Below are 16,650 nucleotides of genomic sequence, written 5' to 3'. Positions count from 1 at the left end.
TGGATACTCAGAAGTTAAGGTTCAGCCCTCACTGCTAATACATGAAAGAGTGAGAAACTGCCCCAAACCCAGTCTGACTTTGGGAGCCTTGGCACCCTATCTGCTGCTGTCTTACGGGGACTGGCATGGTGTGGTTGACTGCACTGCAATTAAATAAAGGATTTAAATTGCTGCTGTATCTGAATTCCTTCTCCTCCTTTTTTTTTTTTTCCTTCCTATTTCTGTAATGAAAAAAGACAAGAGGTTCAAGGTTTTTCTTTTTTAATGAGGACTCCCTGGTTGCTTTGCTTCCTCTGCCACTGTCAATCGTCTAGAGAAACCTAGGTTACTTTTTTTTTTTTTTAAAAAAAGCCTTTTATCAGAAAACAGCTGAGAGTTTGATCATTGGAATGATACTGTGAGTGTTTGAAACACTTTTTGTGGCAATTGTCTGCATTTTTGCAGGGACATGTTGCTATGGGAAAGGAGATGGCAAATTTTGTCAAGTAATTCCTGTTCTTATCTGTTAGTACAATACTTATTTTAGAAGAGGCAGCTCATCATCTGCTAATAGCCATAAAGCCTTCTTGGAGACAAGGTTGGTTTTGTTGCAATAAGTGGTTCTGTGAATGCCTGTTGCTCCTATCAGTTTTTGGACCAGTAACAAAAAACAATATCCCAGTACGGCTTTTTAAATTACAGGTATAAGAAAGAAGTGACACTTCGGTAATACTCTCCAAAACCAAAATAAAAGAATTCCCCCCTTTTTTTTTTTTTGCCTTGAATGCAGAGAAGGCTACCTCCTGTTCTTTACCTGTTCATCTTTTGGCAATGGATATACTTTGACAAAACCAGCCAGTCTGTTCCCTGTAACATGAAGTATATCATGTGCCTGGTGCTCCCTCTGCAGCTCAGTTGAGCATTTCCAGAAGAGATGGAAGCATCTGTATCATTCATTCCTTTGCTGTTACATGCAGTTGAAACCTGCTCAGCCAGAAAAGGCTTAAAAACTAAAGCTGAGTTTCTCTTATCTTTAGTCCCTTCTCCCTTCCTTATCATTCCTGTGTTCTGTCGCTGCACCCTTTATCTGCTATAAAGAAAACAATCAACATCTGTGACTGCCTCCTGTCTTGCAATTAGAATTATTTTATATTTGCAAGCAAATTCTCACCTTAACACTTGCTTTATTTACGTTGTTTCTGCAGCCATGTTTCAGCAATCCAATTCTTTGTATGTTTTATGTAATAGTCTCAGTTTTCCTGTTTTCTACTTTCTTGCTTGTTATATAAAAGTAACCCATATGTACTCTATATTACTCTTCAACTCTTAAAAAGATCAGCAGGAATTTTTAAAAATTTATTTCTCCTGAACGTGAACGATGTTTTTGACATGGTACCAACTGCACAGAACCACAGTATATCCTAGGAATGTCCTTACACATGTGTCAGCGTTGATGTGATTTGTTGTGCTGTATTATGTCAGGCTGTGATCCATGAGCTCTATTTCCAATGAATGATCCGCCAGTTCCGAACATTACCCCTTTGTGTATGTATAAACAGAGGGTAGATTTATGTTGGATATAAGGAAGAAATTTTTCACTCTGAGGTTGGTGAGGCACTGGCACAGGTTGCCCAGAGAAGTTGTGGCTGCCCCATCCCTGGAAGTGTTCAAGGCCAGGTTGGATGAGGCTTTGAGCAACCTGGTGTAGTGGAGGGTGTCCCTGCCCATGGCAGGGGGGTTGGAACTAGATGATCTTTGAGGTCCCTTCCAACCCAAACCATTCTATGATTCTATAAATAGCAGTATGCAATATTATCCAAATCCTTAAAATAGTACATTTTGAAAGCAAGAATTTAAAAGTAATTACATGATGCATTGTAAGGCAGTTTGCAGCATGGACAGCCAGGATCAGCTGCTTAAGAATGAAAGTAAAGGCATGTTCTCTTTGGTAGTGACTTTGGACAGGTCTAGAAAGAAGAGTTCATTTAAGTTAATTAAAAGTTAATTTAGTGGACCAATGTCAACATTGCTACCAAAGTACAGAGGAGAAGTATGATTTGCTATGAAGAAACAGTAAGTTGTAGGCTGATTTATTGAATGAAAGTTAGAGCACTTGACTTTAAAACAGCCAAAACATAAATAAGCATGTTGTTCAACATCTTATTTTGGAGTCCTGCCTGGCTTCCGTTCCGTGCTTCCTTCCGGGTTGCTTGCAGGGGGGAAGGCTGTGCTTGAGCAAGGTTGTGTTTCTCTCTGTTTAACTCGCAGAGGTCTCTTCTGAGATCTTTCATTGCTGGTTTTGGATCACCAAAGTCCTCAGCTTGTGACCTACTTTTCACTTTCTTTGCACCTTTTCTCATAGTAGAGTAATCTGAGTTTGTGCCCCCCAAAATCATGCGTACAGTTGTATAGATCATATGCTGTTTCATTTTGTTTATAAGTAACATTGCAGAAACTTAAGACTAAAACCTTTTAAGTCAGTATTCTTCTAGGTACAGCACTAAAATACCTGCTTCTGGCTAACTTTTAATTATTTTTTTTTTTTTTTAACTAAATCAGGAAATGGCAAACATTTTGGCACAAAAGCAGCTTCGCTCCATCATCTTAACTGTAAGTATATTTCAAAGTAATATTTTCAGATGTAATTTTCAATGTTATTTTTTGTTAGCAGAGAGAAAAAGAGACTCCAGTTTTGGTGTTCATATGATTTATCGTAATGTATTTTGATTGCACTTGTATTTTGATATGTTTTGAAGCCTGTAATAGCCAAGATAAAAGGTTTGGTTGTTGAATGGTTTCAAAAGTGATTATCAGAAAGGGTTTTTTTCCAGTCAAATAAATTATTATTTCTTCATGAAAATGTATTACTGAATAAAAGAGTAATACCTCAAGCATTTTCTTCCCATGAAGAATGTGAACTTTATGGTGCAGATGAGAGCTGGTCTGAGGAATTTATAGCAAGTTCTCTGTGTTAAGGTTTGGAGTTGATGACAGCTGAGCAAGCCACGCAGGACTTTCCATCTTGGAAAATCAACCTTTGTGTTTTTTGGTTCTGCGGATTATTCTGTCTTGAAGCAAAGTTGCACGCAATTTGTCACCATTTAGACAAAAGAAGCCTGAAATATAGCTCAGAGTGAAGTTAATGAATGCAATATAAAAGACATGCATCTACTATCATGGAAAATCAGAGGGATTTTGCCTTTGACCTTAGAGTAGGTTGCATCTTCAAGGAAAAGCGCTCTTTTGCTGTTATGAGATACTAGGCAGTGTAAAACAAACTAAAGAACGACCAAACAACCCCTTGCTCTTTCTCATTCACTGTCATAATTTCAATGATGTATACAAAAAAAACAGAATTTCTTTCAGAAGGCGTATTATTACGCTGCTTGTGTTCGTAAGAAATTTGGGATAAGCATATGATTAACATCCTTGGGCATTCATTTACTGTCATAAAATGCTCCAGTGCCTTTTGGCAAACACAGTCTTTTGTTCTCTGGAGCTGTACAATATCAGTTGCTGTATCCATCTCCCACTTGATGACTCTTTCCTTACGTGTGCTCTGCTGTGTTTAGTGACCTGGCTGTTTCCTGGATAAAAACACTTTGTGGATTTTGGCACGCCAGGGATTTTTAAATTGTCCATCAGTTTGGTGTCTGCTTTCTGAATGGGGTAGTTCTGTGTGTATGGGGCATTGTATGCTAATGTATTTCTCATCAGTCTTCTCATGCAGAGTGGAGTTGTCTGGTAGGGGTAGGATTGTGGTGTGGTGTTGACTCCTGCAGCAGTAACCCTGTTCTATCACTGTATTCGTGGGTTGTGTTTGAGTGCCTGAACACTTTTCTGCTCAGGCAGCTACTCTCTTAAATATATTCTTATTATACTCTCTCTTTTATTTTTTTTTTAAATTATTTTTAAACAGAGCTCTAATGCTCTTGGTAAGGAGTTAATTCTTCAGAGTGACTTCTGAGTACTGATTTATTTATTTTTTTTTTTTGTGCTACTTCTCAACATGTGCACAGGCTCTATCTAGTGGCTAGAAGGAGAAAGCTTTCCTGTGTTGTTATTGTAAAGTCCTATCCCTTAAGTTGCTTTTGTAGTACCTAAATCAGTAGCATTAGTCCTGGTTTGGTTTTATTTTTTCTGGAGTATACATGCATAGCAAACACATACTTGCAGGAATGGAAACATCTGAGTGCATCTAAGGTAATATTCTGATAAGATGGCATTTATTGGAGTCTCTCTCTTTGCAGCACGTTATCAGGGCACAGAGGGCCATCAATAATGAAATGGCACACCAGCTTTATGTTCTGCAAGTACTTACCTTTAACCTTCTGGAAGACAGAATGATGACAAAAATGGATCCACAGGATCAGGTAAGCGACTGATATGATCTGGTCAGAACAGGAAGAGGACTCATCAACGGCTCATTGATGTCCCTAAAGCTCTTTATGGAGGAAAAGACACTGCCAGAAACACTTACACAGTTCATTCACTCTCTTTCTCTCCCCCCCTCTCTCTCTGTATGAAATTGGATTATGTTTTCTGGTTGATAGAAGATCAATTGGCTATTGCATTCCTAGTGCAAAAGTACAAGAAAACATCCAGGACTTTCTCCTTAGCGTGTCGTTCCATGAACTGGAGTTAGTGTCATCCTGAGCTAAACTTCTGAGCAGCAGTCCAGCATTTTTCTTTCTTGTACTTTTCAGAAGCCGCAGAGATGGATGGTCCTTTCTAAAAGCACTTCTGTAGAGCTAAAATTAATGTTTAAATGAAAACTATCTGACATGCTAGAATTGGAGTTAAATTGGTGTTACAGTAAAACCCATTTTTGTTACTGGGAACCTGTGTAGTAGTTGTTCATTTGTGTGTTTCTCACTGTGTCCAGACACTAGCTTTAATATTTATTGTTCATTGTGCTAAAAGAGACGTTTACTTCCCTAAGAGACTCAAGTTTAGATATAGAGTCAGTGAGCTGTAGAGATGTGCTTTGTTTTCTGTATTTTTGGTGGCCTTTCTTTAAGCCCTGCACAATGGAGAACCTGATTTCATTTCTAAGAAGAGGGAGTTGTGTTAGGATTTGCTGATAATTTGGAGAAGAGGAGGTGGGAGAGTGAGATGGTTGTAAACATAAGTAACATCTCACAGCAGGATTTTACCCTTCCTGTTTCTGAAGTTTCAGGCAGGAACGTTGGATTCTCACTACATGCAGTTACCTGGTGCATGTCTCCATAGAGAGTGACTCACCCAGTGTTGTTCCTATTGATGGTAGGATGGCGATCACTGTCTTGAGACCTTTCTAGTGGTGTGTAACTGCAGCGATTCCTCTCTTTCCCATTCCTGTGCCAGCAAAAACAGATGGTTACCAAAAGGAAGGCTGAGTGCTGAGCCGTTTTGATTTCAGCCAAAGTGCTTAAGTACCAGCTTTGTTTGAAATGTGTGTGATCTCTTGGCTTCTGTGGCTTCACACCTGTGGATAAAATTCAGTGTGTAGTCAGTAGCCTTGTTGACATGGGCCCAGCTTCTGTAAGCCAACGCTGAAGTGGCTGCATGTGAACCCCACAGATGCAAGGACTTTGGAAAATGTGAACCCCAAAGTCATTCATGCTGACTGTCTCTCTGAGTATGAAGTAGGGAATTTAGACAAAGAAAGGTTGGGCAGTGGAGGGGATACAATGTCTTGAAACAGCTTTTGTGATATTGGTTATTAATAGGTAAGTTACTTTAACCAATTTTTTTTAACCTTGTCTTAACGTAGGCTCAACGGGATATCATATTTGAACTCCGAAGAATTGCGTTTGATGCCGAATCTGAACCTAACAACAGCAGTGGCAGTATTGAGAAACGCAAATCTATGTATACTCGAGACTACAAAAAACTTGGGTTCATTGTGAGTATTTTTGTGTGGTGGTTACACCGAAAGTGAGTGAGTGCATCTGTTGTAGTACATCCTATAACCAGTCACTTCTCTTACTTTGTCTTCTGGTTATTTTCTGCAAAGGAATAGCACTACTTTTTTTTTTTTTTTTTGCCTATCCTGTTAACCCAGAGTGACTGCTTTAGCAGGAGTGAGGCTTAATTGGAAGAAATAACCACCTGAGATTGAAGCACATAGTTTTGCTTGCCATGCCATAATTAAAATCTAACTTTTAATGATACCTTAAATGAACAGGCATTGTCTAATGGATCTGTGTCAGACCTGTAAAGTCATTGTATTCTGTTAGTAGTAACGTGGACTGATGAGCACAATAAATCTGGGGAAGGACTCTATAGTATTTACTTGTAGGGTCTTGTGTTTTGGTTGCTCGAAGTCCTTACATGTGTGAGAAGAGATTCTGCATCCCCTAACCCTGACTTAATCACACCGATTGGAGTTCTGGTCTTGGCTGAAACTGTGTTGGGGAATAGAGCATGATCTGGCTAAACTGTTGCATACGTTTGTGTTAATGGATAATATGTACTTTCCCTCTGGAAACAACACACACACGCACGCACACTGGAATCAGTATCTTGATTTATCGTTCACTCTAGATGAGTATGCAATTTTCTTTCTCCTTAGGTAGAATTGTATGCTTCGTGTCTTGTGTGATTCATTACTTTGCTGTTGGCCTGGCAAATGAACATAGAACAGTCACCACAGTTATAGGCAGAGTGGTTTTAAACACTGTTGGAGCAAGCTGAAGCTCACCGTGCAGTTTGAGGGCTCTACTCAACTCTGTGCCGTAGGGCTCAACGTTGCCCAGTTCCCGTGTGGTTTTGGGAGGAGGCTTTCTGGGTTCTGATAGTTTTGTTCATTACTGATGAGTGAGGAAAAATTACTGCTGTATCAGTGCTGTTGTATCTGTAAGGAGTTGTAAGTAGATAGACGGGAAGGGAGGAGCTCAGTGCTTTGGGATGTAAGTATGATGGTAAAGCTAGTGCTTTGAAGGGCTTCTGAGGTTCAATGTGGTTTTTTTGTTGTCTATGAATCTGTTCTCAGTTCCTGTGCGATAGAAGACCATTTCTATCCCAGCTTCTGAGATTGGCTACTCCTATGGTGAGATGAGCAGAGGACTTTGTACCCTGAAGGCCAAAACTAAAGGAAAAATGCAGGCCCTGGCTTGGATACAAATGGGCTGGATATAGAGCCTCCAGCTTGTGTTGAATGAGAACAGAGATGGGGTCACGGTTGTAGGAGAAAGAAAAGTAACTGATGTTAGAGAGGGGAAACGATGACAAACACAGAGGGAGCAAGGGGGTATGCTGAAGTCGTGATGGGGCAGTACATACAGAGATTGTGACATATGGAAGAATCGAGGAGATCAAATTTTAAACAATTATTCTCTAATACAGGCTGATCCCTTTCAGATATCTGCTGCTCACCCAAGTTTTATGAGATGTTGAAGACTCTCCCACAGCCGTCACTGGCACCTAAGTATCTAGCATGTCTGAAGATCTGATCTTGCTTTCTTAAAGCTGGAGCTGGAGAACTCTAACCATGTAACGGAGCATCCAACAGAAGCTGAACTGGGACTAGTGCAGACATTTGAATTCCAATCCTGTTTTTTTTGCTGCTTAACAAGGACTAAAGATCCCTAGTTGTCGAGGCTGGCACTAGTTCTTCCAATGCTTTTGTTTGTCCCACAGGATATATTTTGATTCTGCAGAGCCGAAATTATTAACAACAGCATGTTTTAGCTGATAGGGTTGTGAGGAAAACACTCGGTGTGAATCAAAACGTGTTCCTGTCTTGTCTGAGTCTGCAGGAACTCTCTTGCTGTGCCTGTGCAGCAGGGATTTATCCATTATCTTCATTCCTTTCCTTTGGGCTGTTCATTGGGAAGCCTACTGAAAACACTTCAACAAGTTGTCAAGGGTAACTGCAGCACTGTTTACTATTTAATTCCAATACCCTTTCACAAGGGAATGGGGAGCAAGGTCTAGGAGGGAATGGGAACTGGGATCAAAGCAATGAAGAAAATGTGGGGAGGGCAGAATAGGAGATAAGAAGAAATATGGAAGAGTGAGCTGTGAAAGGAGCACCATAGCAAGAGTCTCAACGGGAGGCAGCTTATCCCAGTGCTGGTACAATAAGGCAACGTACACATAATAAAAATGTCAATAGTGGGCTGCGAGGACAGTTACTCTACTCCTGTGTGGGAGTTTTACTTTGTGCTAACAGTACAGGTGACACTGCACGTGCAGCTTCTCTCACAGCTGAAAAGGAATTTGGCCTTTCTCATAGAGCTGAGGAAGCAGGAGCTGTTGTGAAATTTGACTGGTGATCTCCAGCCTCACACATGGACTGTGCTTTGACTGGACTATAGTTAGCCTGGCTGCCTTCACCCCATCTGCTTCTTCTCACTCCATCATTAAAGTGTCTCCAGTGCTTTTTTAAACTGCAGGTAGAGGGATGCATTAGCAAACTGATCTATGCCCTGAATAATGGGAGGTTTCTCTTCCCCTTGTTTTGGCTTTGTGGCACAAGAAGAAACTCAGCTGAAATAGGAATGCTGCCTTCAAATGCTGTCTTCGTTCCACCGGTGTTGGTGGTAGGGATGCTAATTTCTCAAACTGATTAAACATTCTTTCCGAGGGGGCAGAGCAAAACCAGGTCTAGCCATCAAGTTGTTCCTGGACTGCTTGTCCTCCTTCTGTATGTGAAATGAGAGAATTCTGTTCGTTTCTCTTGGCCACATCAAAAAAACCTTGCCCACTGGAAATGTACTGTCAACGAGAGACAAAATCCAGACATGTTTCAGAAGTTTACAGTATCATTTGTAAAACTACATAGTCAGAAACCTACATTTCATTAAAGAAACCACAAAGGCTTTCCAGATGGTTGTGATGACCTATGCGGAGTTTATGGGCAAAGAGATTTTCAGATGAGACCATCTTGAGGAAGATTTATTAAAATTATGATGAATACAACAAAAGATGACCCAGTTAGGAGATCAAAGATGATACACTCCACCCTACTCAAATTAAATAGGCTGAATTCTAACCCTCTTTTAAAGTCTCTTTGGTAGGGAAATCCCAACCGATGCTTATCCCTGTCAATTCTTGCAGTAGAGTGGTGTTTTGTAGACTTTCAAATAACAGTGTAGTTCAGAGTTAGAGATGTTAGAAGATAAAGCCACATATATTGGTAATGATAAAATCAGTCCTAAAATTCCTGATCAGTTCAAAGGATTTAGTTTTGTAAAGTTCATTGCAAGTGAAGCTTCTAAAGTTTTCTTGCATTTGAGTAAACTTGATTCCCAGAACTAAGGCAAGCAATAGATACAACTCAAGAAACTGATACACTCTATATTTTCATGATAATTCTTTAAACATCACAAACTGTCACTGAGAAGCTGTAGTGAATGTGTTTGTTTAAAGTTAGAGGCAGATCTGACCAAATTCTGAGACTTAAATAGGTTAAAAAGTTGGAAAACAAGGAGATGAAAAATTATCTCATGCTCACACAGTTTTTCTCAAGCTTGCAGTGTGTAGAGCTTCTGGGTTTTTTTTGTTTGACTTTTCTTCAGTAAAATATAAATGGTTTGTATGAGTGCAAAAAGGCAACATGGGAAATGATTTCGTAATTCTGCCGTGTCACAATGGAATTTATTAGTGTAGCAAAATAAAAGATGGGTTAGCACAGGAGATACAAAGTCGATAAGGAACTGTCTGATAAAAGGTGACAATTAAAAGGGAAGTTGAGGATGGTGAGATGTTCTTCAAAAGGCAGACATAGGCTTGACTTTCAAAATAGTAGTAGTGGTGGCATGAAAGAATGAACATAGGCTGATGAAATCTGATGAAACAAATTCAGGAGGTGTCGATGAAAGAATCCCTATGTCATTCACAAATTAGATGGCCTTTTGGATTAGGGAAATAGAAATACAATTTTAGTCATCGATACAAAGTGCAATGGAGTTCACTGGCAAGAATTTCTTCTGTAGGCAAATATCTGATTTTTGGGAAAAGATAAGAGAGATTGTGCAATGTAGCCACAAAGAAGTCAACTGTTAACCTGGGATATGTCGGGAAAGATATTTTCAGAGCAGCCATTTCCTGCATTTCTGAGACATCATCTAGAATACTTTATAATTTTAGTTACCTATGCAGTGACTTGTGGACTGATGGAATGTAGATTGAGTGCAGAGGGAAAGGCTTGTGCAGTGATGAGGTAGGTGTCTTAAAAGAGTTGGCTTAAAAAGGTTGACTCGCTCAGCCCACCAGGCTGAAGGCTGTGGAAATACAAGTGTGTGAATGCTGAGAGGGAGGAAGTTGTATGTAAGATACAAGGCAGTGATGGCAATCAGTTTATGGAAAAGATTTTTAGTTGGAATGATGGGAGCAAAATTCATTACTAGTATGAAGATGGAGCTTGATCCATTATGGAAAGGTTTATGTGCTATGTTTGATAATGGTCGATCCAGGTAACAAAGTACATGAGGACTATATGGAAAAAAAACACAAATCCAGGGTGCCTTAGAGAAGTCTGAAGGGAGACATGAATAATTAGATGAGTAATGACTTAAACGGCAGCATAGACGATTTGTTAGACATTACAAAAACTTTTTAATTTGAGGAGAAGCAGCACCAGAATAAATAGTTTGGAGGATGTGTCTTGTAGAGATCTCTGGAAAGAAATTTAAAAAGTAGTTGAGACTAACTAAAGCATGCCTTAGGCAGAACGTAGACCTGATGAGCTTCTGAGGTTTTTTCTAGACTTGCTTTTTTCTCCATGTCTCAGATGAGCAGGTACTTTGTTTTATCTTTTGACCTCACTCTTCAAAAATCACTTATTTCACAGCACAGTATCGAAGTAGCACTGTGAAGATAAAAACTATTCCGTTCTCTCATGGGTTCTTCTGTGGTGCTTCTCATTGTTTCTTTGAATAGTTCATTAGCTGACACCTAGGGATGGTGCTGCCCATAGAGAGCTAAGGGGAGGGTTTTTCCCCTTGGATTTTTTGGCTAAGGAAAGATGCTCAGGACTTTATTTTTCAGAACACTTTCTGCTCTCCTCAGAAAAGGAGCAGGTGAAACTTAGTCATTCATTATATGGCATAGAGAGTCCTTAGGTTGCTGTGGCCAAGAATAACATAAGACAAAGTCAGTAGCTGGCTGGATAACTGCCCAGCGTGATTTATTCTCCTTGGATTCATTTTGCTGCTTCTTGTATGTTTATTCCTGCAGCTGTCTCAAATAGAAACCCCTCTCACAGGCTGTCTTCTGTATGACTTTTATCTCCTCCAAGAAATTGGAACGATTGTGCACAGTAACCTCCTCCATGTCATGATGTATTATTCCCCAAGGGAGGTCTCTTCTCTGCACTGAAAGGAGGAGGCCATCAGGGAAATAATTTATAATCATGTAATTAATATTTTGTAAAGATTACCTGCAAGAGGGGCAAACTCAGATGACTGCAGCAAGTGCCGACATACTTCAGCCTTTAATTGCTGTCCTCTTCAATGTACCTGTTACATCTCTGGTGTGTATAATTTCCTCACGCTTACTTGGAAGCCACTCGTCCCTCCAGCTCATTTTCATGTCGTGCCCCATCTGTGTCCCCAGCCCTGCCTCAAGATTTGGAAATAAAGTAGAAATTTCAAAGCTGAAATGAAGTAGTTCAGCGTTGAAAAAGGATGAAGGAAAGGTGATGTTTTATTTAATTAGCAAGTAATGAAATTGACTTTCCCCAAGTCAAGTCTGGTTTGCCCATGATGGTAGCTGGTAAGCAGTCTTCCTGCCCTTATCTTGACCCACAAGCATTTTCATCCTTTTTCTCTCCCTGCTCTGTTGAGGAGGGGAGCAGGTGAGCGGCTGGGTGGATGTGTGGACATCACACCTTTCTGGGTTTTGCCATGGTACCTCAGAGGCTCCCTCTGTTCTATGTTCTGTTGCAGTCTCCTTGCTGTGCTATCTCACTTTCCTTTTTGATGCCTTATCTCCTCCGGCCTTGCGCTCTCCATTTCTTTCCCTAGTCTTTGGTTTTGATTTCCCGCTCCCCTCGGGGGGAGTTCATTCCATTTGGATCTCAGGTTGGCTCTGTCTCTTTCCGGCGTGTCTGATTGTTGATCCCCATTACCTCGTTCATTCAGTCCCCCTGAATTTCCTCTTTTTTCACCCTTACTCCCTCCTCGCAATGTGGTTCTGGTCTGGGTTTTCCTTTGCCTCTCTGATTCCACCTCCTCCTCCTCCTTTGTGTTTGTCTCAATGTGGAAAACTTCAGTTGCTGTGATAAGTGCTGTCCAAGCTATTAACAACTGAGAATGGGATGTAGTAATGGGAAGCGTTGGGCAACCATAATAATAGTCAGCACTATGAGCCCCACCTCTAACTCACCTGAGGACAAAATACTCTCTTTTTCATTTTTTTTAACAAAAAATGGAGAGTTCTGACTTGAATAGCTCAACCATCATTAAGTTGTTTTTTTTTTCCCTAAAGATATGGTGTTAATTTTTGCTTATCGTTTTGGGCTGTGAAATAGTTGCCTTCTAGTTTTGAAGAATTTAATGTAAACTGTTGATTTATTGTAACCTAATATTAATGATAAATTATATGGCTGCAGATCTGAGGTGTGGATTTACTTGGGATGGGGGCTGTGTGTGTTAAAAGAAAGTTCAGATCTCTGTTGATAGAAAGGCAGCAGGTAAATACTTAGCTTTCTGTGTGATAATCAGTCAGCCTTTTTTACTGACTCGGATAAAAAGAAGCAAAGAGAGTGAAATCACGCGGTGAAACGGTAGGGCACAATTCTAGGTCATTTGCATGGCGTGGATTAGTGGTAGTGAATTATGCAGTATGTTGAGATGGATTCCAAAAAGGAAAAACTGAGCAAGGATTGGGATGCCATGCCCTACAAGAGTATTAATAGTCCTTAAATTCTTTGGAGTAACTAATGTCAGCTAGATCTCTGAAGCCTCTTTGTTCCAGCTGGACGTCTGGACTAATGGTAGCAGTCTGCCTGGCTAGGGAGGATAAAACTTTCCTAGGAGGCAGGATGAGAGGGAGATGGACAGAAGCAGACTCCATGTGATGTATTTACTTAGCTATTTTTGTTGAAGATCTGAGGATGGTCGTCCTTTTTCTTCCTAAAAAAGGAAAGCCTGGGGGTTTGAAGTGTTACAACCTTATGAGTGGTAGGACTGGGAAGGCCCAGAACAGGAAGATGATATTTGTGATTTGGGGACTAACAGCTGGAACTGGTATAATATGCTGAAAAACTCATCAAAAAGATCTTGAATGGTCATGTTCAGCATTTCTGTTCACAGCTTCCTGATGTTTCCTCCTGTTGGTGACGTTCTGCAGTGATGGAAAGCGTTGCAGTGTTTATCCTTTGGGGAAACTTTTCAGCTATAATAAAAGCTATGCTTTTTGACGTTCAGATTCTTTTGTTGGCTTTGTCAGTGACAGAGGAACATTTTTAGAATGGTACTGTCTGTGTGCCCATACAGATCTGATTTTTTTTTTTTTTCATTTTAAATTTGTAAGATTTAATCATTGTCTTAATGATAGAACAGTGTAGATGACAGGTTGTCTGTACTACTGGAAACAATTTGTAGTTTTCCATCCTCCTCCACTCTCTCTACTCCCAGAACCCTCTCTTTCCCTGTCTACTATTTCAGAACTTGTGAAATCACTTGTAGCTGGTAAAATCAGTTTGAGAAAATTTTCTTTTACTGACCTACTCAGATATGCAGTGGCTGAGGCTACTTTATCTCGAGACAGAAGTGCCTGACCCTCAGTTCAGTGGCCATATTTCTCTATGTAACAATGGCCCACTCTAAAATCCTTTGTCATTAATTAGCAATAACTAATAATTAAGCACCATGCAGCAGAGCAGAAACCGTGTCTAATGGCATTCCACCAGAAAGGAGAGTCTGCTTTTTACCTTTCATGTAGTACATGGTTCATAGATTTCAGCGTCCTTTTATTTACTGGAATTAAATTTGCAGATGCTATGACCAGAAAAAACACATGGTCTGCCCTTTGCCACTGAAATTACCTTTAATATTGAACCAGTGGGGTAAGACAGGAATGGATACAGCATTTAGTCTCTCATTTTTACCCTTATGGCCAATAGAGGTTGCTCTTCTCCATTGTTTGCAAGCTTCACTCTCCATTCTGTCATTCAGTTTTGAAGCTGTTTTTTTTCAGCAGATATTTTAGAAATAAGCTATTGCTGATTTATTCCTCAGGGTAAGTTTTGGAAGGTGAAGGCTAATCATACATGTTTCTTTCTAGGTGTTTTGAGAGAGTTGTAGTTGTATTGTGAGTGTTACTTGCAGTATTTGATCACCTTTTAATTAAAAAGACATAGTTAGAGATTCATATGGTTGCATTTGCTTTCTTGAAGACTTACTTGGAAGTACTTGAGACAAAACAGAATTTAAGGACCAGTTCTGTCAGAAACATTTATCTGTATAATCCTTTTGCTGTGGATGGGAGTATCACATGAACGAAGTGAGCAATGCTCTGTGTTTCTGTCATGGACTTTGTTTCTTGTTCAGCCCCAGGCCGATAATTACAGTCCTCCTTCCCATCCGTCTTGGTTTCTGCCCTGCCACTCTTGCCCTCTCCTTCCTCTAAGCCTTCCCACTGCCAAATGCCTGACTTTGACCTTTTCCTCTCACTCTTACTGTGTGCTCTTCTACTTCTCTTTCCACTCCACTCTGGGTTTGTTTTTTCTCTAAGCCCGAAGATGGGGCCAGGGAGTGCTCAGGACAGGCAGCATCTTCAGGAAAAACTGTGTGTGCTCCCAAGAGACTTGTGAAATTCAGTTCATCCTGAGTTTTCATGACGTGGCCAAGTGCAGCCTACATTCCAGAGGAGTTTCAAGACTGACACAAGAACAAGTCTGTTACGAAACTAGAGTTTTTTCTCGCATAACATCAGTGAGCTGGAGTTTCGTGACAAAACAGTTGTGTAAAAATCAGTTTAATAAGAGCAGTACAGTGCTTAATAAGACATTCCTAAAAACGATCAAATAATTTATTAAAACTTGCTAATGCATTTGAACCTAAAGGAGATGCTAGGCATTCTGTCCTGACCCTTAAAATAGTTGCAAAGCATCAGAAGCAAAAGAAAGTTGAAAAATGGGAAGTGTCCAACAATGTGAACTGCAGGTGGCACCACCAGTTTTACTTGTAATTTAAACGTCTTTCTCGAGTTTCCCTTTGCTCTTGATGTCTTGCTTCCCCAGTGTTTCTGTGAACATTGTCACTCGATAGATCTCTGCCAGGGCAACCGTGAGTCGAGGTACTGAAACCTCTATAGAAAGGGCAACAAAATATGTGAAGTACAAGAAAAGAAACAGAATGGAAGAGGAAGGAAATATAAATGAACTGATGATGATACTAGACATGTGATGAAGAGTTTTACTAATCTATCTTGGCATTTGAATGAGCTGCAATCAGTTAGGCCAGGTGTTAATTTTGCAGTTAAATTTCTGAATCTATATGGAGATAATTCAGTCTGAAAAGGGATTTTTTTTTAATTATTTCCTATTAAAAAAAGTCTCCTTTTTACTTCTTGAAAAACAAAGGAATTTTTTAATTTTATTAGCTTAATATTTTAGATTGCTTAACAGTATGCAGCTCCACATGGTAGTCTCACAGAAGAAGTGAATACTTAGAGCTTCTTTTACAGTAATACTGAATGTCTGTCAGGATTGTTTTGCTTTAATATTCACCTGAAGATAGAAATCCTTGATTTACTGTATTTATGTGGCTTGATGTTATTTGGAACCTCATTTTAAAAGCTAGCTACTAACTAACTAATTAGTAATATTGCACAGCAGAGGGCACCAGCATCGTACCAGATGTAGGCTGTTCACAAAGCTGTTCAGCAGCTCGCTTGCATGGGTACAAAATCATTTTCTGCCTTAGAAATAGTAGAAATAGTAGAAATAACTGTTCTGAGATGTAAATTCCCATTTCTCAGTCGAATGCCAGCAGATGTTTGATTTTTTTAGGCTAAATGGTACCTCTAGGGGCAATAAAAAGTTACTTAGTTTGACTTGCATGTTACAGTTTGTTGTACAGTACACTGTAAGCAGAGTTTTTCTGTCTGACACTGGTGAGATGTTTTTTCCCTCTAAAATAATGGTTTGTTCCTCTGTCTGAGTGTTTTTCAGCCTTGTGTAGGCTCCGTGATAGGGACGCTTTCCTGCAATCTGGATTTTTTTAGTTTTTGTGGTTTTTAGTTTTTCATCAGTCTCTGCAAATCTGTAAAAGATGAGATTTTTTTTTGTAAATGTAGTTAAAGATCTAATCAGAAGAACTTATGTTTGATGGCCAAGTCAAGCCACGTCCTACAAACATGAGCTATAGCAGCAAAGCATCAATCTCTTTCCAAACCTGAGAGCAGAAATACAGGAATCATTGAGGTGCCACATGAGCTTACTCTCGTGGTCCTGTTAGGAGCTCATAGGTGTGTGACCTACTGAGTTCTTTCCTATAAGCACAGTTTCATAGTTTTCAGTTACTGTTCACCCTAAACGAAACATTCCACGGTTTCAGGTTGTGCTAGATTGTGGAAACGTGGGACTGTGCTGGAAATAGGATTGCTGCACATAGAGTGAAGCACTCTGTGCTCAGGTGTGCAACTTAGCAGAATTCATGCTGAAACTCTACTCTCCACATTGACATCTAGATCTGCTGAGACTTTCAAGTTGAGTGTGGCTGTGGGGGAGATCTC

The 16,650-nt window shown here is 40.0% G+C and overlaps 1 protein-coding gene across 1 annotated transcript in view; it reads left to right on the top strand.

The window, feature by feature from the left end:
- ELMO1 (engulfment and cell motility 1) overlaps window positions 1-16,650 on the top strand; it is a 266,730-nt gene that overhangs the window by 66,096 nt on the left and 183,984 nt on the right. Inside the window, 3 exon segments of the mRNA XM_086614382.1 lie at window positions 2,539-2,589; window positions 4,230-4,352; window positions 5,735-5,866. Coding sequence (XP_086470508.1) covers window positions 2,539-2,589; window positions 4,230-4,352; window positions 5,735-5,866 — 306 coding nt within the window.

The sequence above is a fragment of the Tauraco erythrolophus genome, chromosome 7 (genome assembly GCF_009769465.1).
Source record: "Tauraco erythrolophus isolate bTauEry1 chromosome 7, bTauEry1.pri, whole genome shotgun sequence".
Classification (NCBI taxonomy): Eukaryota; Metazoa; Chordata; class Aves; order Musophagiformes; family Musophagidae; genus Tauraco; species Tauraco erythrolophus.
Note: the sequence above shows the minus strand (reverse complement) of the source record. Positions and strands in the feature narration are given on the sequence as shown.